Source organism: Chlamydotis macqueenii, chromosome 12, assembly GCF_036417535.1.
Source record: "Chlamydotis macqueenii isolate bChlMac1 chromosome 12, bChlMac1.mat, whole genome shotgun sequence".
Classification (NCBI taxonomy): Eukaryota; Metazoa; Chordata; class Aves; order Otidiformes; family Otididae; genus Chlamydotis; species Chlamydotis macqueenii.
Window position 1 is genome coordinate 18160799 of NC_141567.1, and position 16788 is coordinate 18177586.

The 16788-nt window shown below is 44.5% G+C and overlaps 2 protein-coding genes across 5 annotated transcripts; both read right to left on the bottom strand.

The window, feature by feature from the left end:
- Positions 1-198: 198 nt before the first annotated feature.
- PSMA4 (proteasome 20S subunit alpha 4) lies at positions 199-6260 on the bottom strand. The gene is made up of 9 exons (XM_086757189.1): positions 6184-6260; positions 5512-5552; positions 5167-5209; positions 4111-4273; positions 2717-2794; positions 2414-2502; positions 1424-1554; positions 1087-1210; positions 199-605 (listed from the first exon to the last, which is right to left on the bottom strand). Exons 2-9 carry the CDS (start codon positions 5512-5514, stop codon positions 451-453), a joined length of 786 nt encoding a protein of 261 aa, XP_086613315.1. The 5' UTR covers positions 5515-5552; positions 6184-6260; the 3' UTR covers positions 199-450.
- On the bottom strand, positions 6192-16772 carry HYKK (hydroxylysine kinase). Of its 4 annotated transcripts, none has more exons than XM_086757188.1 (7): positions 15040-16772; positions 13344-13503; positions 12562-12654; positions 11450-11625; positions 9956-10098; positions 7428-7611; positions 6192-6734 (listed from the first exon to the last, which is right to left on the bottom strand). In XM_086757188.1, exons 4-7 carry the CDS (start codon positions 11616-11618, stop codon positions 6271-6273), a joined length of 960 nt encoding a protein of 319 aa, XP_086613314.1. In that variant the 5' UTR covers positions 11619-11625; positions 12562-12654; positions 13344-13503; positions 15040-16772; the 3' UTR covers positions 6192-6270. The 4 variants fall into 4 exon arrangements, with proteins under 4 accessions (XP_086613314.1, XP_086613311.1, XP_086613312.1 ...); XM_086757185.1 differs by having other exon boundaries at positions 11273-11625; XM_086757186.1 differs by lacking the exons at positions 12562-12654; positions 13344-13503; positions 15040-16772 and adding an exon at positions 12068-12186 and having other exon boundaries at positions 11273-11625.
- Between the last annotated feature and the right edge of the window lie 16 nt (positions 16773-16788).

A 16788-nucleotide genomic window follows, 5' to 3' on the forward strand; every position in this document is an offset into this window, starting at 1 on the left:
AAACGATTTTTCAAACCTAGAAACCCTTTTCACTACTTTAAAAGGAAAACCCACACACACACACAGAATTCTAGCAGTGCTAACACCATATTGTTCTTTACCAACTAGCATATACCTTGTTTTCATGATTTAAAGTGATTAAATCCCTCAAGATTGTGCATATGCAGGCATTACAGGGGAAATAAAGACACTCATCACTATTCTTCTTAGATTTTATTTCATAATAAAAAATAGAAGAGGAAAGAAATAGCGCGTTCAAGAATTAAAGCAAGTATTGGTCAATGTAAGGAGCAGTAAACTAATTATCTGAATGATGATTAAGGACCTGGTTCATCAAAAGAAATTCTGGGTCCTCCATGGCATAGCTGTAGGCTCCTATAAAACAGAAATCCAGATCATCTTTTACTGAAGCAGGTCCTATGTTATCTACAGAACACTCGATTTCACATTCTATTTATCCTTCTCTTTTTGTTCTTTTTCCTTCTTTTCACGTTCAGCTTTTGCTTCCTCCTCCTCATGTTGTTTTATCAACTGTTCCACCTCCTTTTGCTTCAGAACCCTTATTACTGTCTTTCCGTTCTCTCTCGTCAGTGTAGCAATTTCAACTGAAACACATGGAACAGAGAGCGGCGTTACATTTTGTCCTTTAGGCAGCGCAATCATCAGAAGCGCAAGATTTCTGGTTACAACTGACAACGAAGCAGAAGGCTCTTGTCCTGCCTCTACACAGAAGCTTGACTGGCAAGCCAGACGGCAGCAGTCCCCTGGTGCAGCAGCGTACGCAAGCGCGTTAATAGCTCTCCTGTGATTATTCTACCAGACACGCAGCCATTTCTGCTACCGCACCAGAGTGGCCTATGACCCCCGAACTGTGGTCTAGCCCCCGGAGCTGACCAAGGTGGGTCATCCTCGACTAAGCCATCTGTATCCTCCTAGAAAGGCTAAGGCTGAGAGCTGCTGCATCTTCTAAAAACACTCTTCACATGACAGCTAAAGATCCAACAGAGCACATCTAGTGTATATACATTCACTGCATTTTCTTTTTTCAAGCAAAGGGCGTTATCCCACTATTAGCGAACTGCTTACCTTTCTCTGCAGAGAGTTTGCTAACATCCATGGTTTTGTTTAGAACCTTAATGGCCAGTGCAAGCGCGGTCTTTAAGGTCATTTCTCCTTCTTTGTAGTCTTGCTTTAGCATTGACACAGCTGCCTGTAAATTTCACAGAAATTAAAATGGTATCTTTGCGTGATCAACCAAAGAGTTGCTTTTTGCCAGCTAATATCAATACAGGACTACCAGCAGTGTTTCTACAGTTACCGATTTCTGCTCTGCACTAGCAATCAACAACTCAGTTTAATTAGTACAGTGCAATGTACACTATTTTTCGCTTGACTTTTTGAGAGGAAAAAAACCAGAACTTACAGCGCTGTTATTCCCAATGCATGTAGCTTTCCACCCTCCGTAATTTCCACTAGGATCACTCTGATACAGCTGAAATCCATAATGCTTATCCCAGCCAATATACAGCAACGAAACACCAAAAGGACGTTTTCCTGTTGAAAAGGCGGCTATTAGCAATCTAAATTTAGTAACAAGATTGGTCATGAGTGACAATTATTTTATTTCCTTTTTCAAATCTGTTCCTGTGAACTAGGATTTAACAGACCGTTCTGCACTTCTGTCGCTTGAGATAAGCACGCTCGCATTTCTTTTTAAGTCACGGGGTGAGGGGGCAGCAGAGATTTATTTAATTTAACCTAAGAGCGGCTCATTTCTCTCTCCACAAATTGTATTTTATCATCTCAGGACTTTACATAAAAAATTAGTATTTCAAGTACGAAACTTATCTTTTAAAGTGTAAAACTTAACAGTGTCAAAAGCCAGGTACATAAAAGGTCACTTTCACACTACGTGTATATAAAATACCAGAATAATCAGCTCATGTACTAAGAAACACTATTACAACATCATTTTCTACCATGTTGCTTGATCCAAGAAATACTATTTTTTCAATTGCTATAGTATTGATACCCCCTACATATAAGTCTTATTTGTGATTCATTGTGCCATTATGCTGAGTGGGCCCAAAATATCAAAACTTCACACATCAAACAATTCTCTGCTGGTCTTTGGAAAGCATCCACTAAATCCAAGAGCACTCAAACATTCTGTGCAATAGGCCGGAATCTCAGCCATCAGTTTCTCGATCACTAAAAGGTAGCACCCTTGGCAGCAAAACGGTAACCGTAACCACCCGTTCCCCTCTTAAATTTGGCTATTGTTTTTCTGGGAATAACTTGTTACAGAAGAATTTGGTAGAACTGACTGTCCAGAAACTCAGATGCTTCAAATTATGTAACAGACTCTTTCTTTAGACATTTCAAAGCACAACGGTCCATCACACTCCATTACCTCCAAACTGTGTGTAAGCCTGCTTGATATCACACAGTGCTGTTACCAGTTGCTCACAAGGGATGGGCTCTTGATATTGTAACAAATACCTAATATGTAAGAGAAAAAAACAGTTTTCAAAACTTGTTTTGCTGACAGTATGCTGTACCGCATTTAACTAGTTCCTCAGTTAGTGTCTCTTTGATTGAGCTGTTTTGTTTCAGACAATCTACTTCTGCTCTACTGAGTTCATTTTAATACATACACAGAACTGAATCTGACAGTGCGGGCAAGTAAAACCATGCAAACTATCAGCAGACCTACCTCTGCGCAATCAGTCTCAGTTCATTTGTTAGAACGTTGGCATCTGAAGTGATTCCTGCCACACTGCAAGCCATATCCCTGCAACAGAAGCACACAAATTAACTGAATTCCTGTCGATCTCCAACAAATAGTCGCATCTTCATACAGCGGTCCAAGCAGAACACCTGCTGCCGGGCTTTTCTGATCAAAACTACATAGCTGCCGTGTAAAAGAGGTTCATCAGCTCCTGCCTTTAGAGTACATCAAAAATATTAAGCAACTGTTTCCTCAGAGCAGAGGTGGACAGCAAAAAGCAAGCGGATCAGTATGTTAGTTACATGTATGGTTCTGAGAAGGGGGTCATGGCAAAAATTACTAACTCCCCAGTTAGTAATAACTGCTTCACAAGAGCAGTGAGCTGTGTACAAGTGCCTATCAGGAGGCCACCTGACTCAGCACACCAGAATAGAGAAGGAGCCATACAGGTGTGACAGGCTTCAGTGGAAGTTGCTGGCTGACACGTTGCAGCTGTGTAACTGAAACTTTGTGATCTTGATCATATGAAAAATAAGTGCTTTGCATCCTTGATTGTTTCATTAGCTCTTAATTTAAGATCTCTTTTGCCCAATCCAATATTCCTACAAAGTTTTAACTACACTGAAAGGATTCAAGAAAAATAATCCAGATTATTTTTTCCAAGTGAACTTAAGAGTTATTCAGAGGATGGAAGGGCTGGCCTAGGTGACTACTCCAGTGCACTGTTACACAGCCCCCTTGAAAACCCAGTACTTCCCACACTTCTAAGCTGCTTTCAAGATCAATACAGAATGGGAAGCTGACAGGATGAAAACTATTTGCGCTTCACGTGCATCTTCTGGCCAGGATGAAGTTCTACTGCCTTTACAGGCAGTAACACTCTTCGCTCTGACATCACAAACTTATCTTCCAGAGAGCTAAAAAGAAAGTCATAATTGAGAGAGATAGCATCTCCGCTACAACTGTGGCAAAGAAACCTAAGGCACGTTTTACCTAACTATTATGTTCTCTTTGAATCGCAAAATAAAAACAAAGACTTAGAAGAGGACACTGAGCTGAAATAGCATGGTGAATCTGGTGCGGTTTTTCATTCTGACTCCCTCCAAAATGGCATTTTTTAAGTGAGAATTCCCAGTTTTCTTAAGTGCTGTAATAACATTACCTTGTATGGGGAAGTACCAACAAACAGGCTATCCCACCTAGAAAATTCTCCTAGAGATTAAAAATTAAGTGATGCTTTTACTTTAGGAGAACTACTGAAGTGAACAATGACAAAATAGTCATAGCTGTCTAAAACAAGGAACTAAACAAATGTCTGATAACAGCAGTGTTTTGTTACTGATAACATCACTGGACACCTGACCATCACTTCAACTTACTCATTAAGTTTGTATATTTTCTCCGAGAAAAACACTTCGTCAAGCAGCTTGTGAATGTTGCGTCTCTCTGCTGCTAGCAAAACACCATCATTTGCTAGAATGCCCAAGCAAGTACCTGCATGTCCAATTGCTTCCATTGCATACTCAACCTGGTACAAGCGACCTAGAAAAGGATTTAAATTAGTGTCGTAGTTCAGCCCCGATCGAGACCAGATGGCCTACGGCCATACCACCTTAGGCCCCCCTCACTAAACAAAACCACAACAATTAGTAACATCAAAAAGGAAAGACTGAATGAGACCAAGTACACAAGGAGACTTCAGTTTGCTAGAATCTGACAGATGCTCATTGTACAACCTAGTCTTAGCTCTTCAGTCTGTTACCACTTGATAGTAAGTTAATTGGTTGAAAAGGAGGAAAGAGTCAGAGAAGGAAAATCCACAAATTTGATAAGGTAAGACAGGGCATTGCCTGTAGAAATGTAGAAAAAACCTCCTTTATTTTACCAAAGAAAAAAAATAATCTACAGAACTCTGCTGTAGTACAATGAGGCAAAATAGATTTCCAATAATCTAATAAAATATTTGCTACTAGACTTTTTGAGTCCATCCCAGCCAAGAAATAGGAAAGCATGGCTTGTACATACTTGTTTCAGCATGCGTAAGAATAACAAGGAGAGGTGTGATTGCGCCAGTGGGATATTACACATTTGCGGGAGGAGAGGGGGAACAGTAACAAATCCATCCATACTCAAACAAAAGACAAACGGTGGAGATTTGCTCAAGTTATTTCAAAAACATGGCAGGTAGTTACTACTCAGTAGCAGGGCACGCTCTCCTTATTGATTAAATTAGAACAAATTTGGATGTCTCCTCTTTGTACCCCTGGTATCCTTACAGAATGGGTGCTACTTCTAGCAGATCTGTATGATTTCTGTAACTCATGCATGGATGGAAACACACTATAAATAACCAACCTTTGTACAAGTAGTTTGTCGCTTAGTTTTGAGAAGCTGCATAGAATAGAATTTACTTTAAAGAGTGGGGTTAAAAATACCTTCTGGAGAAAATATGGTAGTTCTGGAGTCATATCTTCGAGACTGTAAAAAGCAACAGCTCATTAAATAACATCGTTCTCTTGTCAGAAGGTAACTTTCTAAAATTAGGGACGCTCTGAGCCGCACAGAAAAAGAACGGATCGCTTGGTGACCTCCGTTTGGTACCCACGGTAAGAGAGTAACGCCGCCACCGTCACATACGCGGGCCTGGCCCACGGGCCCCGCTATGCCCACGCCCCCGGCCCCTCCGCAGCCTGACCGCCCGTCGCCTCGCCCGGCTCCACACCACCCGCGGCTCCGCCAAGCCCCGGAGAAGGCGGGCGCGGCCCGCAGCCGCCACTCACCATCGTGCCGGGGACGCGCTGCGGGCAGAAGGGAAGCGGGCCTGCAAGACAGCACAACGCGCGTTAACCGGCGCCGAGCGGCCCAGCGCCCCCCTGCCCCGCACTGCAGAGTCATCCCCGCCGCGCCGGAAGGCCAGGGCCCCGCCGCCGCCCGCTGCCCGCTGCCCCCAGCCCGCCCGCTACCGCCCGCACTCACTCTGGGCAGGCCGGAGGGAGCCGATCGGCCGGGGAGGGACAGCGAGTCCCGGCCGCTGGGGAAGAACCAGGCGCTACCCCCGCGCCCAAACCCTCCCGCTGCGTCGGAAATGGCCGCCGCGCCTGCGCGGTGCCGTGTGCCGGAGTAGGGCGGGGACAGACGCCCCTTCCGCCTACCGCTCTCCCCCGCCCCCGGGGCAGGGCTGGCGCTCGTGCCCGTGCGCCTGCCCGCGCTCCCGCCCGTAACTGCCGCTCGCAACGGCTCCCCCGCGCGGCCGTAACGGCTCCCCCGCGCGGCCGTAACGGCTCCCCCGCGCGGCCGTAACGGCTCCCCCGCGCGGCCGTAACGGCTTCCCCGCGCGGCCGTAACGGCTCCCCCGCGCGGCCGTAACGGCTCCCCCGCGCGGCCGTAACGGCTCCCCCGCGCGGCCGTAACGGCTGAGCGCCCTCCCCACGATCGCGCCCGCCCATACAGACCGCGGGGCCGCGCTCCAGCGCCAGCAGCGCCGCCTTTATTGCCAGAGAGCCGGGCGTCACCCAGCCGGGACCGCGGCCGCCATCGGGCTACAGGGCAGGTGCGCGGTCCGCATAGGCCTCTGCCGTCTCAAACCATCTTTTCTCCACAGCCGCTTGGCCCAGCTCACACATGGCCATCAGGTGCTTCCAGCCGGTTTTGGCCGTGATCATGAGGTACTCCTCGTTCTCCGGGTACCGCAGGGCTGTGTGGGCCGCTATGACCAGGGACTGGGAAAACCTCCCGCTCACCAGGAGAAAGAGGGCACCTCTCTCCTCCTCAGTCAGTGGCAGGATGCTTTCAAACCCCGCCAGAACATGCCCTCCAACACCCAGGGGATCTGGGCTCTCAATCATCATGTACATGATGGCTATTGCGACTTCAAATACGTAATATCCGTAACTCATGTCACTAAAATCCAGGATGCCGGACACTCTGTACTGAGGATTCTCCAGGGAGGTAGAACTGGAATATACTAGAATGTTGTGGTCATTAAGATCTCCGTGGTTGATACCTAAATACAAAAGAAGGAGAAACAGTATTTAGTAATTATTAAACAGCAGCATCTAAGGGTTTCCCCCCCCCCCGCCATTTCTCAGTGAAACAGCTTTGAAAAGATGCATACAGGCTCAAACGAACACTTAACTACAAAACCATACTGGTCTCTCTCAGCATCAAGCGTTGCCTTTCACGGTCTTACTGCTTCCTAGGAACCTCCGTTACACAAAGAGGTGACCAGAGAGCAATTGCCACAGGGAGCATTATGCTCCGGGCTGGGAAAACCTGTGATATGCTGCATGTTTTCCAAACACAGAGTAGCAGAGTTTTCTGATTATCAAATTGTCAAACTATCATCAATATCAATGAGAGCTGAATTCCAAAAATATGATAAGAGTTATTTGGGCCTTTCAGAGAGGACATCGCGTACTCCACACATTCTTATTCAGTTGATGTAACAGCATGAAAATCATCCCCTTCACTGGAAGCAAACTCATCAGGAAGCTCAAGAACCGAATCTGACTCCAGACAGCACATTCCGCCTGGCTTATTCTGTGCTGTGTTCATTCAGCACAATATTTGCACACATCTGGATATGGATAAAGGAGACTTAAATTTTTCTTTCTTTGCCTTCTCCACAGCCCTGAACTCCTGTTAGAAATTTCAGCGTCTCAGCCCAACATAATTACAATGAGAATAAAATACTCACAGGCTCGAAAACTGCTTAGCTTGGGTATTATTTTCTCTTTAAACTGCTCAACGACTTGTTCCACAATTTCACGGTATTTGTTCTGGCCCAAGGCGTAAATGTACTGATCTAGAAGGGGAACATTTGCCAGGTTCCAAATGAACTGACCTCGATGCAGACTTTTTACCGATGGATGATGGAATTTCTTCGGAAAAAGCACAAGAGCAAATCAGCCGTAACTAAAAATCCTGTGATTAAAGGGCTTGATCCAAAGCCCCTATTAACTTTAACACGTTTCTAATAAGACTCACCGAAAAGCACCGTGACTGTGACTATTGCTTTGTACCAACAAGTGAAAGAATAACCTGAAGAACAATTAAGGCAAGCACCTTAATACCTACATACAAACCCAATGGTTTTTCTCCCCATTCTTTAGGTACAAAGATTGTCTTAAGTCCTTCATCACTTAATTTGAAATCAATACTGACTTTCTGTAACGTGCCATTATGTAGCCACTTTGAGGCCTTGCCAAGGCCAGTGTCCCACACTGGCAGAGCCTGGATTGCGCAGCTGGCACTACGGAAAGCTGTCACAACAGAAGGGACACAAAAGCTGCCAGCGTGCTGGGAACGGGGACGCTCTGTGCATTTAAAGGTGGTGGCTTCTGGGGACAAGCCGTAGGATAAGCGGGTACACACAAAGTCCTGAAGACAGAAGTACTTTATGGGGATACTGGACAGAGCTTTACTCTTAAAAAATTTGCCTTTGTACATTCAGGTAGCCTTAAACATATTAAACAACAAGGTCCCTAACCTCTCTCTCACTAGCAAATGAAAATGGTGGTTTGGAAAGTGACATTCAGGGGCTAAAAGCATCTCCTGCACCGCATACCACGTTCATCCTTGAATCCTCTACTGCCTATTAAGGCGGCTTGTGGGCCAGATTCTACCAGTGCCTCGGGCAAATAAAAAACACTTCCCACAAGAGTAGCTGGCTTCCTCTTAAAAAAAGAAACCCATGCTTGTAATTAAGGCTCTTAAAGATAGCTAAATGCTAGTCAAAACTGGAACTGTGTATGAAAAAGGAATAAGATCAAGCCTAAACCAAAAAGCACCACACTGGCAGGAAGAATGCTGTCTGGTAAGCCAGCACTGCCATCTTCCAGCACAAAGCAGATATTCCAGCAAGGTGTAAATGGGTTACCGGGTGGTGAAGGGTAATAAAGAGCCATTGTTACTGTAAAGCCACAGACAGTCACTTTACAGCCATAAACTCAACTTCTTTCCTTTCAGAGGATGTGAGGCACATCCAAGCAAAGGGAGACACCAACAGAGAAAGTGGTGGAATAGTGCTGTGTACACGAAACAAAGCACGGCACATTGCTTTGCTACCAAGTTGACAAAGTAAATTAAGTGGGTAGAAAAGACAGGCTGTATTTCCTGATGTGCCACCAGAAAACTCTATACCTTAGGTAATATTTTTAATGTCAATAGTATTTTGAAGCTTTGATGGTAATGACTGCAATTTTCTTTCTTTTAAATGACAAACCTTGGTAGATGATAATCCATAGATTAAGGGCATAAAGAGACTTTTCCATCAAAATTTGTTTTCTCATCAACTATTTCCTCCTTGACAGGACAAGTCACAGGCCTGTTTTGAGACTAGCTGGTGTACAGAAATTGTTTTAATCGCATTATAAGAGCATGACCAGAGTGTTAGAAGGCAACAGTAAATCACCTTTCCCAATTGAAAAATGCTCTTGTAATTTACGAATGTGGTTAGTAAAGCTGGCAATTCACATTTCATAATTGTCTGAAGCTGGTAGCCAGAACATGAGAAGGAGAGGTTAATGAAAAGCAATAAATAATGCAAGAGTTCTTTCATGTACCTAACTCAATTACTGGCTGATTTATCAGCTTTATTATCCTGTAGAATTACAGAGTAAAGAAAGAACTTAGTTTGCATTAAGATTATTTGACTAGAAGCGGTTCAAATGTGAGAAGTGTCACAAATCTCTCTTCATTGGCACAGCTGGCATTGTAGAGAAGGAACCGTCTGCTACCAGTGTTTAATGGTCACCGTTCTGATGACCAGGAGAAAGACAGCAAGTCAAAATGAGCCCAAAATAATAGATCATCCAGTTGTGTCTGACGTACACTAGACAAAAAAAAAGCTTTAAAACAAGCTTTACACGCTTCTAATTTGAGCATCTTAGGGTTCACTCTCCTTATTTGCCCGGTTTGAAACACTGAACGGGTGAGTTTTGCATAAGTAAAAAGAAATCCTTGTCTCCCTGTCACCATAGAAAAATGCATTGCAAGACGATCGCCGATATCACATCATAAGCACCAAGCAGCTATGTTATGTGGGGAAATGCTTTAGTAACAGCCAGCTTGGAGGCTGGCACCTGAACAACGAGTTAAACTGACATCTGCCTTCACCAGACTGAATTCTGCAGGTCAGGAACACAGACAGCAAGCACAAGAAGAAATACAGAGGAAAAATTAGTTGGGAAAGAAGTTTGTGAGTCTGGAGCAACGAAAACTCACCTCTGAGAGAGCTTTATCCAAGCTGGCAGCTAGCTTACCAATCTCGTACAAAATCTGAGTATTTGCAGCAATTTTTGCTACAGGTGTACCTGGCAGGTAAGTCAGCAGCCGGACCATGTACTTTTTGTTCCCAGCTCCAGGATCTAACAGGCAAAGAGAGTTGCAGTCAGTCGCTTCAGCATGTGCTACTGAGTATTAGTTAATGCAAGAGGCAAAAAAAGGCTTATCCCAGTGCAGAAGATCAGATGTAGCTGCTAAAAGAGATTTCCTTCAAAGATGCGTACCAGAATGTTGTACGATGATGTGCAAACCTTAACACACTTGCAATTTATGCTGGACTCCTAGTCCTCGTGCTTGGAACTGACTCTGCACAGGGCAGGTTTCCTCCAGTGCCACTCACACAGTTTTGCAGCAGAACGGGAGGTCTCAAGAATCCCAGCTTTTGTATGGAAGTTACAGTCAAAATAAAAGCAAAATGTCAACACAATCTTTCTTCCAAGCGCCGTTAAAGCAATTTGTTCTGGCATCACAGATGGGCTAGAATTGTAATTTAGACCATTCTGTAGGCAAATAATTTGTAACATAATTTAGTCAATGAGGCTTTTCATTCCTTTTCTTGAGCACAGACAGGTCAGATCAATGTTTTCTCAAATTCATTATACTGAATCATAGAATGGTTTGAGTTGGAAGGGACCTTCAAAGCCCATCCAGTCCAACCCCCTGCAAGGAGCAGGGACATCTCCAACCAGATCAGGTTGCTCAGAGCCTCGTCCAACCTGGCCTTGAGCGTTTCCAGGGATGGGGCTTCCACCACCTCTCTGGGCAACCTGGGCCAGTTCTACAACCCTCAGTGTAAAAAATTTTTCCCTAACATCTAATCTAAGTCTACCTCCTTCTATTTTAAAACCATTACCCATGTCCTGTCACAACAGGCCCTACTGAACAGCCTCTCCCCATCTTTCTCATAGGTCCCCTTGAGGTACGGGAAACCGCTGTAAGGTCTCCCCAGAGCCTCCTCTTCTCCAGGCTGAACAGCCCCAACTCTCTCAGCCTGTCCTCACAGGAGAGGTGCTCCAGCCCTTTGATCATCTTCTGAAGTTATTTTTTAAGCATTTCCACAGTTAATTATTACTCTCTTTAACTTGCTTTGCTTCTGGTATGTTAAGTTTGAACTATCATGGCTGGACGTACAGGTCACCTGACACGTATCCCCTAATATTTAACAATAAGCCTAGTTTAACTTCAGTACCTGCATGGCATACCATAGAGTAACCTGAGGGGGACAGAAGGGCAGTAAAGGTGCTCGTAATTGCTCACCTCCCGACTCCAGAGACATTATGTTACCGTCTTTGGTGAGATGAGGAGTTGCCGAAGGAAAGCCTTCAGCGTTGAGAAACATCATGGCCTGGGTCTGCGCTTCAATGAGGTCTGGCTCCTGGCTGTCTTCCGAATTGGTGATTTTGAGGACATACTCATCAGCACCTTCAGCCGCACCTTTGTTTCTTGAGATGCGCACGTGGAAATTCTGATCGTCATAGCTGGGGAGCGGCCCGATCCAACACACCTTTAATCCAAACACCCTGTCAACCAATTCTACCGCTTCTTTTTCACCAAGTGCTGGTTTGGTGAACATCTGGGGCTGACGGTCATTTCCAGAAGACATCGTGTCTCTAGGAGAGAAAGAGAGGCTGGATGATCTTATCTATGTTCCAGGAGGGGGCTGGAGAGGAGTTCCTTGTTTTTATTAAACAAGCAAAGAAAACCCACTAAGCCAGTCCTGTTTTTTTTACAGCACAGCTTTTTGTCAACTGTTTAAGTCTGTAGCCCCCTCCAGGAAAGGCTTCCTCAATCTGTTCGGAACAAGCAGAGATGAAAAGCTGATTAACCAGGGGTGTCTTTATTAGCTCGTTTCCAGCAGCAGCCTAGCCTGGTACGTTGCTAATCAGGAATGAGTTCCTAGGGAACAGAGTTGCTGGATCCCCACGCAGGAAGCTGTAAATACTGTCTGCAAAAGCCAAGAAATATTTTGGCAGATCTTGACCTAAAGCAGACCTCGTCTTGCCGCCCGCGCACGGCCCGCAGCGTTCCCGCGTTAGGAAGCGCAGAGCAAACCTGCAGGCGCTGGCTCCGTCCCCCGCCCGGCCGCCGGGAGCGCCGAGCCGCGGCCTCCCCCGCACCGACCCCCGGGCCCAGCGGCAGCCGCGCCGACCCTTGTCCCGCCCGGGCAGCTGCGGGGGAGGGGCCCGCTGCGGGGACCCCGCCCTTTGTCCCCGGCCGCCGCCGGCCCCGAGCGACCGGCTCCCCCCGCGCCGAGACCCCTCCCGGCAGCTGCGGGGAGGCCGTGCGGCCCCCGCACCCGCGCAGGAGCCGGCTCGGCCCGCACCCCGGCCGCGGGGAGAGGCGAGCCGATGGCGTGCTGAGCAAGGCCCCGTCCGGTGTGGGCCCGGGGCGGGGGGAAGGAAATGTAAAACGTCCTGTCACCTTAAAAAAAAATAAATAAATAACCAGCCACGTCCTGCCCCTCCGATCAGGAGCAAGGGAGATTTACTTTTTGTTGTTGTTGTTGTTTAAATCCTTTTATCAGCACACAAGAACGAAAACTCTACCAGCTGTTTGGAGCGAGGATCCTGCACCTGAGGCACCTTTCTCAGGGTGTCCCTGAAAGTGTTCCAGACCAGGCAGGGAGCACGTGTCCCGTCCTAGAGAGTTTCAGATTTAATTGATGTCATTACAAACCGCAGTCCCACACACATACTAACTTTCAAGATGAATATATAAATATATTCTGATATTCGTAATGAAAGAAAAAAGAAAATGAATCTTTTGCAATATTTGAGGTCCCATTACAACTGAACTAAGAACCTGAGGAAAAAAAAAATATAGAAAATGCTTACTGAAGGTTAAAAAAAAATATTGGTTTTAAGTAAACTAGTTATTACGAATCCTCTTTTTCATTGTTATTTGTAATATTAAATATATTACATTGAAAACACTATTTTAATCCAATCAGAAATTTAGAAAAGGGAAACTGTGCAGAGAAACAAATATAAGTTCCTTGGATTCCCCCCCCCCCCAGTTTCAGAGCAGATGTGGCTAAACAAAAATATTAGTTGGTCAATCACTTTACCTACTTCACTCTCCCCTCTCTCAGCCCCCCAGAAGTCACGTAAGCAAGTTTTTTCAATAATAAAAAAGCTCCAGAAAATATTTAGGGTTCCTTCTTCCCGTTTCTGAGGCTGACTGAAGGCTTAGCTCACTGGAACAAAACTGATACAGCAGGAAAGCATGCTTGCTCTGCTGTGACTTTAACATACACAGCAGGTTACAGAAAAATCAGAATATATTCATTTCTGCAAACAAAATTACAGTGCATTCTGCAGATCTGTACCTCGTTAGTCTTGCCTTAGTTTCCAGACAGTAGTGCGGAGACTTAAGATCTGCAGACTTTTGTGTTTCTCCTGTCTGCCCAGCATTCCGGTGGGAAGCACGCTGTGTTTGGGAGGCAAGGCACAGGACTAAGGTTGTACTTCAGCCTCTCTTATCACTGTCTGCAAGAAAGATAAGAGTTGAACAATTTGGCATCTCTGTGTGGAATGCCAGTCTAATGCCTCTACCGAAAGACTGAAAGGGAGGCGTCAGAGGTGGGTCAGTGTCAGACACCCCCGAATCACTTTTGAAGATCTTGTAACATCTGTATGCGCTACATGTCACAACCATAACCTTGGTCAGCAGCTTGCTTTAATGCAGGCTTTGATCTAGATTCTAAATCAAAGTAGATGCTTTTCTGAAGGAAAAAAAAAAAAAAAAAAAAAAAGGTTGTTAAAAAAGCATTTGACATAGCTGTAACAGTCAGACTAGTATCTGGAGCTCAGCTAACACAGAAAACCTCTTAGCCAACTAAATGTGCTTTGGAAACCCACATGTGAGACAGCCCTAACGAGAAAAGGAAACATGCACAATTCTGCTCTTTCCCTTCTTCACCCCACCCTTCCACACATACTGCAGTACCGTTTGAAGTGTATGCCACACTATCTGTTCGAAATAGATGGTAACGTACGAGAACTGATACAACTTTCTTTATTAAAAATAATTTACAGCATCAGTAACATTTTATGCACAATTGTCATCAATCAAACTTAAGATATATCTATACAATACTGAACTGAAACCTTACACTGTTCTGTTGGCTTTAAACAGCAGACATTGATTTGCAGTTGCTTAAATATGATTAATATACACAGTTTCATGTCCTTATACTTAGGTGTAAAATGTATAAACATCAACACTATCCCAAGTAGTTTGGGAGGGGGAAGGAGGAAGAGGGGGAAGGAGGAGAGAAAACATTTAGAAAAAATGGAACAGATTCTTCCCCCAAATCAAACTGGACAGAGAAGTCTAGGTTAAATACATCTAACACACAGTCACTTCTTCAGAAAGGTACATTTCCTCCCGTGCTTTCAGATACCAGGAAGAGCTCTAATTGAACAATGCTGTTTGCTGTGTGATACAGCAACACAATCCTCTGTGCTGTATCCCACCACTGCCAGACAGCAGATCTCATTCTTGCCCATCTCAAGCTCACAGGATCCTAGCAGTGTGTCCAAAGTTAAATATCTTTCCTTTTCCGCTGGGCTGTTGAACTGGACTTTCCAGCGCTCACTGCTGCACATGGGAGAGGGGCCAGGCACGTTACCATGGGTCATCAGGCCAGGGCAACCTTGGCCAGCAGCTCACTACCAGGTGAGAAGCAGGATGTGGGTACATTAGCGGTGGTGTTCCTCGAAGCGCCCACTCCCCTCGAGGCATAGAGATGCTAAGAGTCAGTTGCACAACACACACAGATGCCGTTGGCTTTGGCAGATTTAGGGCTGGACCCACTGCAGCAACAACAGCTGGAGCCTAAAGCTGCACAGCTATGGCCCAAAGCACAGCTCAAAAGCTGTCATTCATTAACTTTAAGACATGAACACTGCAGAGTTAGAGCAGTTGCTATGGTAATGAAGCCCATCGTGTCTCTTAAAAGAGAGCACTAGCTTTACTGGTGACAACTTGAAATTGCACTGAGCTTCACAACACTGGTTTACCTTGACATGGCTTGGATCACTGTCTCCTCCCGAAGCAACGAGCGTTACTGCACGAGAGAGGAGGGGAGGCTGTGTTCCGTTCAAGCATTAGCAGTTACACAAGTTTCAAATAGGCTTCTGGTTGTGTTTTTATTTATCATCTGCACTAGGCATCATTATGTGCCAGCACTAGCATTTGCTCCCCAATAATGAACATGCATTTTCTTGAACTCAAGAATATACCTTTGAGCTGGGGAAAAAAAAAATAGTATTAGACACTCTTGTACAAGAAATAAGATCTGCTCAGTAACTCTGGATAAAAGTAACCGAAGTGTACCACAAACAAACTCATTCAGCATTCAGTTGAATATAGTATTCAAAAATGCATTGGTTTATCATCTACATCAGTGGTAGGAGTAACCAGAACGGTTTGTATCTTGACCAAAAGAAAACCACAACAGAACTAGTGAAATATAAAACCAGCTTATACAGAATTTCAAACTTTACGTAACTTTGTCCAATAAAATACAAAAGGTGTATCAAACTTATGCCAGTGAAGTCAAATTAATTTTTTGTCAGTTCAAATGCCAAATTAATAGATTGTAATGATGTAAATATGCCAGGGTTTGGTTGGTGTTTTGTTTTTTTTTTTCTAAAGAAAGTCAGAAACATAGTATTTCAAGATTTGAATGGTGCATCAGTTAGTTTGCAAGTCAACTAGCTTAGTGTCTGGTTAAATTGAAGCAAAGGTAGTAAAGCTAATGTAGTTCTCTTAAAAGTTTTGATATTTAAGACAACGCTTATCAAGAGCAAAAAAAAAAATCTTAAAGCAAAACCTTGACAATTTACAGGCAAGTTATTGCAGTTTTGTCCCCCAAAAGAAATTAATCTCTATGTAAACCGTAAGCAGTGTTATGAAGCTACAGGAGCACAGAAATAGCATCTGGAGGCTGAAGACTCACTTGCACAGATCAGCAGCTACCAATGCTTAGGTAAGAGGTAAAACAAGCACTTTTCAGAAACTGCACATCTTCTGTTAGCATTAAATACAGAACAGGGGTTTTGCTGTCAGTGTGCTGACAATTGCATTTACAGAAGTTGCAATGGCATAAGAGCCAGATTTGTTCACTATTCTGGGATCTTCAGCAGGGGAATCTGATGCTTGTTTGGAAGAGCTGTAAACTAACAGCATGTCAGAAAGCATTAACAGGCAGTATGGCGACCTCAGCTATTTAACATTTGACAAGTAAATACAGCTTATTAGACACAGGTCATATTTAGAGCAGAAGAATTTAAACAATCCTAATAAATATTTTCAAAGATTTTAAAGGTTAAAATACTAAGGGGAGGTACTTTGTCTAATGATATCGCAGACAGTACAGTAAAATCAGATGTCAGAAAGGACAAACTGCATCCCCTGGAGTAGCTATGACAAACTGCGATCGAAGGACTCTGCAGCTTGCCGAAAAGTGAGGGTGCTATACTTAACCTGCATCAACAAAATAACTGTGATAACTTCTTTTAAAATGCAGAGATGTTTCCCATACTTCTAAACACACACTATTTCATAGCCTGAGCAGTTTTAAATCTGGATCCAGATGAAATATAATCCCATAATAAAGGTAAGAAAGTCATGACCTGTGACACAGGATACCATGGGCCTCACGTGGACTGCTTTTTGTTCAGCCCGTGAACCAAAGAGCAAGAAATTCATGAGTATCCGTTTTAAGCTCTGGATGCAAAAAACCCCAAATTCTGTTTGGCCTTTAA